The following is an 11,004-nucleotide window of genomic DNA, read 5'->3' as shown; positions in this document are numbered from 1 at the left end:
TAAATTTCTTTGCTAAATACAATCGACTTTAAACCCAAATCATTGAAACAAACTCAAAGGAGCGAATTATGCTGGAAGTATATATATTTATACACATACATTTATATAGCATATTTTATAAGACAGACCCAAAAGTAACCAACCGACTAATTAGGATTAATTGCCACAAAGGAAACTGTTTTCTTTTATGCCAGCTGAAAAATCAATACTGTTTATACTAGTAACTGTTACTAATTAGTATATATTATAGTTCTATTTCGAGGTCAGCGATGTTTTTGTACTTTAAATAATGGAATGGTCGGTTATCTAGGTAGTGTTATTCAGTACGATAGTAGTTCTTACCTAAATAAGGCAAGATAAACTTATCGGAGGACGAATTGAACTCTCAAATGTCAAAATCAAACTATAACTGAAATCATTTTGTCTTATTTATATTCTATACCCGCACCTTCATTTCAGTTATACGTCAGTCAACAAGATAATATAATAGTAGCTATTGATATCAAGTGTTATCTATCATGTCTTAAAATAGATTTGGAAAAACCCACATTTTCACCTGTGTAAATACGTAAACAAGGGTTGTTCATTTTTCTATTTTAATGTATATATATATATATATATATATATACAAGAATATTAAGTATTTGAAAAACAATCTCAAAGAATGCATATCAGTAAAACAAAAGAATATATTTATATTGTTAAGACATGTACATTCAAGTTATACAAAGAAAAATCTTTCAACTGCTTTTATGTATTATATTGTTTATGAAAACAAATATGATTACCTAATAACCGGCCCTTTCTCAGGTACAATGAACACAATATTCGCTGTTTTGAAGCAAACATTTTAATAAACATATTTATTACATTTTAAAGACATAAGCTATTTTAATGTTAATATGGATTTGCTGAAACTGTAACGTTTTGAAAGCGGATAATTTAATATTGTTATATTTATTCTTTATTTACTGCCTAACGCTAAACTAAATGTGTTCGTATTTCGGAAAAAAAACAAACATTTCTTTTTTGAAACTAGCGTTTTCGTTATAGAACTTACCAGCGATGGGGAATACACTTGAGTGTTCAATATTTTGTGCTCGTCCACGTGTTCAAACCAATAAAAAGTGCCTTGTAAGTATAACCTAAATGTCTGAAATTTTAGAAAATTAATCAATTTTGGTAATCATGATAATGTAGCTGCTGTTCTGTTAACACTTGACAAGTTTATTGCATAAACGAAAAATGCTATACCGCAGTAACTCGTGTACCTGGTGACTAAATTAGCGGCAATATACCATTATTTTTCAACATGGCGGGGCTTATGTGTTAGACTAGTTGCGCGTTAGTGACGCGTTAAACTCCATAACGTTGTTTATGCAACTGACCGTTTCGAGGTGTCCCTTTATTTGCAAAATTTGTTCACGATGTCTGTCTGTTTTATTTTGTCTAATATGTACTTCTTTATTGATGTCTGCAGAGATAAATGGTCTGTTCGATTTTATTTAACTGTGAACAGGTAGGTTAAGGAAAAATACTAATATTCAGTTTCTAATAAAATACGGAAGAACTGTCCTGCGGTACATCCCCTCTTGGCTTTTTGAGCCTTTCGTAAATATGTTAATACAATAATAAATAAACAAATATCTTAAGATTTAACTTCAGATCCCTCTCTAAATTCCACTTTGTTTAGTTCTACCTATTGTTTTCTCGTTGATAATAAGCCCATTATTTTACCTGGAGGTCATACGCCTCTTTTCAAGAAATTGCACTGTGTGTGTTTGACACTTAAGGTTCCATGTACACCGCTGTATAAACGCATCTGTGGATGTATGGTTCTTGTAACATGTGCAAACAAGTACGAACGTTGCTGCAAAATGCAGCAAAAGGAAAGTACATGCCAAACAAAGCAGTGTACTGGATGTGATATAACCATGTTGGTGTCTTTGTTGTAGACCCTAGGCAAACAGGTGGGGTTTCATGAATGTTGAACAAAGGGGCGTGAATCTTACAGTTTGAAAAGAAAAACCACTGCGGCTGTTCAGATTATCTATTGGCATAATTTAACCCTGAAGGTGCCATACAAAAATAAGATTAAGAACGTAAATAACGTTTTTCGTAAAAGTTACAAAATTTTATGAAAAATACTAAGAATACATGTCAGAATTTGATATTTTATTCGTATGTCTGTGAAAGTTACATTTACAGTTTTTAAATTCTTTCGCATATACTATCACGCAATAGTTTAATATTTTAACTATCTAATAATCTAACAATTAACGTCGGTATGATTTTAGTACATTTCGAGGATTGAACGCAATACTGTTGTAAGTCCACGTTTATTTAATATGAATTACGATAGAATTATGTTGAACCCACGATCTGGTATAGTTAATCCCACCGGTCGCCGAATTAATCATATTTAATAATAATAAATATGAATTCTCCCTCTAAATACAATTTACATTTGTATTCCAGCCAAACAGTTTAGATTTAAATCAAACACGTCCGTTACTCAAGTTTACAATCTAAATATTTTATCAAGGTATACTCTTAACTAAAAGATAGCAGATACTGGTAAATCAAAAACGACAAAATAAACTTTGAATGTAAACATTTGACAAGCTACCAATTAAATCATAATACAAGCCATGGAGTATTTTAACTTCATTTATGTTGTTGTTGTTTGAAAATACTGTATACAATGAATAACATTCATTTCAAGATGTACTACATGCTTTCACATTAAGTTAATGCTTTCACATTATGTTATTACAAACGTAACAGTGACTCTTTAAAGTAGAGAAATATATATGCATATTCTGAGATTAAAAATGTATATGTGTATTTTTCAATAAGTTAACTGTCACCAATGACCACTTATGACCTTGTAGCACCAAAGATAGTTACACTTAAAGATTTATGCTAGAGAATGTCATTTGTAAATAAAGTATTTTTCTGGTTCATGTTTATGAAATAATCCCAATATTTTAGGAAAATGAAAAATAAGACTTTTAAATATTTTTGCGAGGGAGTTATCAATCATATGTTCTAATTCGCATTTTTTAAACATTTGAATGGTTGTGAATTTAGATTCTGAATAAAACATATCTCAGTTGTGATTTAATGATTGTGAGTAACTGTTTTTGTTAACTAGTCAAATATACGAAGTTTCATATTACATGTATTCATTATACAGATATTGACTACTCGATATTTTCACTCTTCGACGCGTTTATGTCAATATGGGTTTAAGCCTAATGTGAAACTAAAAACATTTTTACGCGTCAGAGCTTTCAAACCAAATTTGTAAACTTTCATATCCAGTTGGACTATAAATTCACATTTATAAATAATTTGCATTGTCACATCGTCATACATATAAATATACTTCACATTATTTGATAAATATTATCTTTCAAATTTCAAGAATGCGTTTATCTCGGGTCTTAAATCTTGAAATACTTGGTGAATTATATACTGCGAGTAAGTAATTAATACCTCTAAGAGCCTAATTTTCAAGTTAAGGAGTGTATAAAAACACTATTAGACGCCCTTTCACTCATCAAAAATCTTTCAAACCTTATTCATATATACATGTAGTTTTTTTTTTCTTAATTTCGAATTGGACCATGTGACATAATTAATTTAACATGTTGAAACCTCCTTTGTAGAACTAGTACATAAGATAATTAATTCGATCCGATCAAAGTTATAAAACGTCCAGTACTTTCAAATGGTTTTTATCAGACTGGTTGATTTAGGCTAGCAGTAGTAAATGTTAAATATTTATAAAATACAGTACATTAATATTTTGCCTACGCCTTATAGCAATACAGTGCAAATGTCAGCTATAGAGGAAACTGACTTACATTAGGAAACTGGGTTAACTGATTTAGTAACAAGATCACTAAATGGCAGCACATTTCTCAACTATCGCGTTACTCTCCTTTGTCTTAACAGCAAAATATTGAAATTTGTGTAATTCTTTGATATATGAATTTTGCTTTATAAACGACGGAGAAAGTTCTTGACTGTTAACCAGCTGATTGTATTTCTGCTTCTTAGCCTTTGAAAGCCAGACGACTTTTACATAATCGTTTGAAATACTGCATAGCTACATAATGCATTTTGTGATTTAAAGGTGAACAACAAATTAGAAAATCGAAAGAAGAACTTGTTGAAGAAGAGACCTAAGGTACAGAAAACAGATGATAGAAGTTTCGTGAGTATCTTTAAGTTCAATGCATTGTGTTAATTGTTAGTTTAAAAAAGTATGAATTTTGCGATTTAAAGCTTTCAAAAATCTTTATCATATTTAAGGCAATTACTTTAATCAGCGTTTGTATTGTTTAGCATTGTAAGGGTTAGCAGAGTAGTTGTTCAGTTCAGTTGTTATAAAGATTTGATAGATGAGAATGTTGGTAAAAAGTTATTGTTCTTACAGAGGTATAACAAGAATGAAGGCCTGTATTTTGTGAATATTTAAAAAAAGAAGCAAGGGTTATTCATAATCCTATTATATGATATTGCATATGTTAGTTAGGATACAATTTTTGAACTACTATCATAATCTCATTTATTTAAGGCCAATACTGAAAATGTGACTAGAAAACAAGACACAGAAGAAAAAGAAGACATCAATTACCAAGCCTTTCTTCAAAACTGCTTCCAAGGTATAGACGATGAGAGAAATGCACAAGGCAACCATGACTCAGAAATAAATAGTGATATTTTGCACGACGTAAGTAGTAAACATGCGTAAAGATATTTTGTATCTTAAAATTGTTTTTGGCGGATGATCATTCACAGAACAACACTCCGGGATCAACTGCTTTATTGAAATTGTTGCGAACTTGCGTAAGGGCTTGCAAGTATACACGGCATGTATCAGGATTCCTCGTGTATGAATTAACGTTCGTTCGTATAACGCCCTTTTATGTTGATACATGATTTACTTCTAAGGTTCATTTAATTGACATGCTCTCAAAACAATCGCGAGCTAGTATATTTTTTAAAACGAATGTCAGAGGGTAAAACGGTAGGTATACTTTGTTGAAAGCACTGGGAAAATGACAGACAATTCATCCCTTTTCAAGTAACCGTCAGTAAATCCACACAAAGGCTTTGTTATAATGACGGGTTGCTTTATTAATATAAGAAAGAAATTCGGAGTTAATATCGCGACGAGTTATCATCATGAGTAATTAGTTATCATTACTATAAATTCATGTATATTACAATATTTGTGATTTTTATTTAAACAGGGCTACATGAAGGTGTCTGACTTCAAACGGTTTGTTGAAGAGAACTTTCATGCACTAGATAAACAGAAATCCCGTAGGCAACTTCAAGCATATTTTTCTGATTCCATGGAATGCAACCTTCCGGACACTGTACAAGGGTTCTTCATGGATGATGAGAGTAATGTTATCACAATGGACGAGGAAGAGGTAATTTAAGACAATTAAAAACTATCCGCATCTGTCACTAGAGCTTGAATTATTTATTAAATAGATATCAGCTTTAAATAATATTATATAAAGTACTCATCAAATTATTTAACTTGGCTAAATGCAAGAATTAACTGTGAATGTAGAGCTGCGTTCACCAATAAATGTCATCTAGTTACAGTCAGTTGTTAAAAGAACTAACAGTTTTCATACGGAGTACAAATTCATACCATTGTGAATAATACATGCAGTAAGTATGTACAGTGTTTTTACCTATCACAATGCTGTTAATACACATTAACGGTAAGTTGCATGTTAGAAAAGAATGAAATAATTGTTTAGGTTTTTCAATTTTGAATTTTAGGTTCCAAAACCCCTCAGTATATACAAACAAATGTATAGATGGATTTTAAGCAGAATATATCGGTGTTAGTGAACAATATGCTTTTGTGGCTTTTTTTGTCCCTGTTATAAACGTAATCGTGAAATAAATGAAATGTAAAATTTTACGATGACAATTGTATCTATACTATGTTTTGCACCCATATTATGTTTTGCGTGATTGATGTTCAATAGAGCATAGGTTGCCGTTCGTTTTAGGTTTTGAATTGAAATACATGGAACGAAATGCACTACAATGTGATTAAAATCATCTGCTAAAAATGCTACGCACATGCTATTGAGACTCACGTTTATTTGAAAATGAAAGTATAAGTGTTAAAAGAAATCTATATTAAAAACACACAATGGGAATCAGTTGTTTTTATGCCCCCGAAGGGAGGCATTTAGTTTTTGAACCGTCTGTCTGTCTGTCTGTCAGTCTGTCGGTCTGTCCGCAATCTTCGTGTCCGGTCCATATCTTTGTCATCGATTAATGGATTTTCAAATAACTTGGCATGAATGTGTACCACAGTAAGACGACGTGTCGCGCGCAAGACCCATGTCCGTAGCTCAAAGGTCAAGGTCACACTTAGATGTTAAAGGTCATTTTTCATGATAAGCATTGATGGGCGTGTCCGGTCCATATCTTTGTCATTCATGCATGGATTTTAAAATAACTATGCATGAATGTGTGACACAGTAAGACGACGTGTCGCGCGCAAGACTCAGCTCCGTAGGTCAAATGTCCTAAACTCTAACATCGGCCATAACTATTCATTCAAAGTGCCATCGGGGGCATGTGTCATCCTCAGCTCTTGTTTTCCCTATTTTTCCCATTCAAAAATAAAAAAAGCGTTTGTAATGGGAACCGGAGGTAAACTTATAAATTATAAAGTCTTATATTTAACCATCGATAAGAACGTGTTCCTCTGTGGTGTATTTGTTACGAACGCAGTAAAATGTTTATTGCCGCGGCGGCCCGGGTTCGATTCCCGGCTCAGGTGATTTTTTTTTATTTTATATTTTTAAAGACAGTTAAGCAACAAACCCTCATGTTCTTCTGTCTATAATATGACCAAACTTGTATTCTAAAGGAAAAATATCTAGCCAAATCTGAGTCCAGTCCCGTCAGTTTAGCAAAACGCTTTTTTTAAAATGAGTCGTCTGATTGGTTAAAAAAATAGATTGAAGGAAATAAAAGTAACAATACTGGAAATCCGATTGTACAGAAAGATGAATTTGAATGGGCTATAATCAGATCTAACTTTTAGGAAGATCGAGAACTTTAGTCAGATTAAAAATGATGTTCCGCAGCTATTGCTATTTAATTTAATACATGTATTGTTATTATACTACTTAAATCTACATTTTCATATTTTCTAAATAAAATCAAATTCTTTTGAGAAAACGTAGTACTGACTCATGGGGGAAGCCAAAAGACGTATTGACCTGGAGCAGTAAAGTCATAAAATTTTGACTTAAAAGTTTATAACAAAATGACGTCATACACAATCTAATGATAATCACACATTTCTGTAAATGAATTTACTCAGTGTCGATAAACCCTTATATTAGCCTTACCAAAATGCAACAATTGTATATTAATTTAGCTTACAAATGATGGTAACAGAGATCAACCAAATATAAGAAACGTTTCTCTGAATAAAACAACCGGAAAAGATAAAAGTACTAACGGCGAAGACGACAATCAAGAACCGACTAAAGAAAATAAAACGAAAAGTGCATTTGAAAGAGATAACTCGTATTCAAGGCAAGAAAGAAAATTGTCTCATTCAACACAACATGGAAAAGAAGACAGACGGCATGAAAAGAATAATTCCGAATCGGTATGTTTCTCCAACGGAAATGAAGAGCACAATCATTTACATATGTCTACAATAGATTATATGTAATTAGGACATACCTTTAAGTTTCAGGCAAATAAAATACGTTCATACAGAAGAAATATTCAGACAGAACTGGAATATCTTAGATGAAACAAAAATGACTCTTTATTGCCTTCGAAATGAGGGATATACACATTTACACTCACTAAAATATCATCTGTATAAAAGATCCTTTGGAAGCATAGAATGCAACCAAGCAGACTAATAGCAGACTCGGTTTGATTGAGCCAGTTCATTAGAGGAAATGAAATGTGCAACACCTCCTACGACCATTAGCATCGGATTAAACGGAACGCTATTACACATGTATTGAATGTAATCTATGTTCCCAAAGGACCAGAAAATATAACAACACTGACATAACAATACATTTTCAATGAAATCCTTTGAAGATGTGCTTTTGTACCTGTAGTCTCTATGGTTAAACGTTTCTTCCACAATATTTTATGCAGCGTATGTAGTAGAGCAATTTTTACATACAGAAGTAGATCATTTTGAAGTCATTGTAAATGGAGATAAACCTATATAAACCTAAAGATAAATCTAATATAAATTTGAAAATCACTGTTCGTTATTCTTTGACAAACTGTTTTTAACATTAGCTTTAAATTCTTATCAAAGTAGCATTTTACTTTTACAGACACCTGGACTCATGGCTATTCCTGACAGTAGTGGGTCAAACTCTGAAAGCAAGTCGGAATGTTGTGAACACGTTAACATCAAGCAATCTGGAAGCATGTCAGATCACAGCACAAGTAGACAAGAGTTTAATCATAAACATGTAAGCCATTCATTAATTGCGTTGCTGATTAATGTATTTTTGTCTGGGAAGATTGAAGTATTCCTTAATACGATTATACACTTTCTAATGAAACATCAAGAAATACTGATTAAATGCATATTTTCATTGTATTCATATTTTACTGCAATGAGACATATTTTTCTATATCTTCACTGTAGAAAGACAAATTTTCTATATTTTTATTGCTATTTCTGAACTATTCTAGTATTCTTTGGCAGTGATTTTGTAATCATTTGAAGAAACATTTGTGTATGCTTAATAAAATAAACTAGTTCTCTGTCTTACAAAACTCAAGTATATACAAGTATATACGAGTTCACGGCATTAAACTTCTTGGTAAACCACTTCGCCGCTTTGAGGCAAAAAAGAGAAAGAAACAACAACAAAAACCATGTCATACTATCGGGAACTGCTATTTATAAGCAACTTGTACAGTTTCAAATTTATGTTTTATATATTGTTGATGCTGTAACGGCAACGTTTTTATTTATTTTTATTCTTAAACATATTTGATTTCAGGTATTGTTGTTGTCGTCATCGTTATTTCTAAATGTAAACAAATGACGCTATCTGCCATTTTCAAATACAAAAGTCATGTATAATAAATAGAATATTTCAGTGTTTGTAATGGTTTTTAAATCCAACTTCACTGTGAAATATTTATTTTCACACCAGTCGCCATTATATTCTTGAAGAAAACTTGAATATTCTCATTTTTCAATTGTATCCTGTGAACAAATATTGAGGGTAAATTACAACTAACGCCAGCGTTTGATAAATGATTACATTTCTTCAGATACACGTTATCGCAAATTTCCCGTTGAGTCTCATATTGGATATTTTTACTTCTGTTTCTGATCAAGTACATTATGCTATGAATGCATTTAATATGTATGATGGTCAAGTAATTTTACGACGTTTGTTATTAAATCAGACGTGGTGTAAATTCTCTTCTTCCTGGTTAGATACATAAAATTGTAGTGACTTCTTTCATTTTTTTTCAAGTGGTATATGTCAGTGGCCTCGTTTGCAAACAGCGCCAAGAATTTCACAATTTCTCGACTTCACGTGAAAGACGAAAAAGTAAATGCGACATTTATGTCGTTGCCCAATTTGTCTGAAATCAGGTATAATCCTGAATACCAGAATCAGCACATGAAAGAATCAGTATTTCCCGAAGCAACAGAAGTTTACAGTTACTCCCTGTCGGTACGTATATCTATGCTATACTTTAAAACATTGCAGTTGTGCCAAGCACTTTGAGGTTATCTGGTTCAGACAGAGTGTCTTTTTCGTTAACCAGGCCGCGATTTCACGAATAAAATTAATAAGCTTGTTAATTGACTTAAGTACATTAATTTGCTTACATGAAGTAAAAATTACTTAAGTTAATCAACAAGCTGAAGTATTTCTGTGAAACAGGGTCCAGATGCAAATCTTGTTGATGGTAACAGATACTGCTTAAATAGGTATATTACATATCTTAGGTAAATAAGTGATAGGTTGTTTTTTTTGATAAAGTGTAAGATCAAAATCTCTGCGACTGAGTGAACTCTCGGGACTTTACCATATTATACACATGGGGACAAATTTCTCAAGGACTTTGGACACTATCAGATGCTTCTAGCCTACATTTTAAATGCAAACTTCTCATTAAGTATTTAAACAATACCAAATTCGAGTCAATGATAAACCAATGTATTAGTTAACTTATTACAGCAGAAACTGACTTGTATCTGTTCTTATCAAAATGTTTTTCTTATTTTATCTAGGTCAGGGTATATTTTCTTGAAAAAATGAAATGTTTAATTTCCGTAAAAATATAATATCATCACTTTACGGAAGTTTTAAATATTTGAATTCCAGTCGAAAAAAGTGGCAAAATCTGTTTATTTCAGGAAAAAATAACATTTTAAGATTAAAATCCTATAAATAAATAAAAAAGAGAACGATATTTTTGCAAACAACCTGTACTTGATTTATCTATACACTATTCGTAATGTAAAGTTATTGATGCATTACATGTGTGAATAGGTATAAATGTATAAGTGACCGGTCAGTTTTATTACAGTGGATCAGGTAGTTATTTAAGTACATGACTTTGTACATGTCTGTATAGCTCTGTTAAAAGTGATGGGAGATATTTGTGTGCTGTATAATATTAATACTAAGAAAAGGCAGTAATCTTAGCGTAGGGTGGGTTCTTGCTTTTGAAAAGTACCAATGGCACAGATAATATTTGAGCCGCGCCATGAGAAAACCAACACAGTGCAATTGCGACTCGCATGGATCCAGACCAGCCTGCGATTCTGCGCAGTCTAATTAGGATCCATGCTGTTCGCTAACGGTTTGTCTAATTCCAAAAGGCTTTGAAAGCGAACATGATTTGATAAGACTACGAGACTATCACGTAGTGACAAGGTGAGCTTTTGTGATCGACATTCGTCCGTCGTCCGTCCAC

General features: G+C 32.1%; 1 protein-coding gene across 1 annotated transcript; it reads left to right on the top strand.

Annotated features, from left to right (window-relative positions):
* Positions 1 to 804: 804 nt before the first annotated feature.
* On the top strand, positions 805 to 9,821 carry LOC128552616 (uncharacterized). The gene is made up of 7 exons (XM_053533660.1): positions 805 to 1,134; positions 4,145 to 4,225; positions 4,589 to 4,744; positions 5,268 to 5,453; positions 7,445 to 7,681; positions 8,382 to 8,522; positions 9,549 to 9,821. Exons 1-7 carry the CDS (start codon positions 1,066 to 1,068, stop codon positions 9,804 to 9,806), a joined length of 1,128 nt encoding a protein of 375 aa, XP_053389635.1. The 5' UTR covers positions 805 to 1,065; the 3' UTR covers positions 9,807 to 9,821.
* Positions 9,822 to 11,004: the final 1,183 nt, after the last annotated feature.

This window comes from Mercenaria mercenaria, unplaced genomic scaffold (genome assembly GCF_021730395.1).
Source record: "Mercenaria mercenaria strain notata unplaced genomic scaffold, MADL_Memer_1 contig_2961, whole genome shotgun sequence".
Lineage (NCBI taxonomy): Eukaryota > Metazoa > Mollusca > Bivalvia > Venerida > Veneridae > Mercenaria > Mercenaria mercenaria.
The sequence above is the reverse complement of the archived record's forward strand: the minus strand, read 5'-3'. Positions and strand labels throughout refer to the sequence as shown.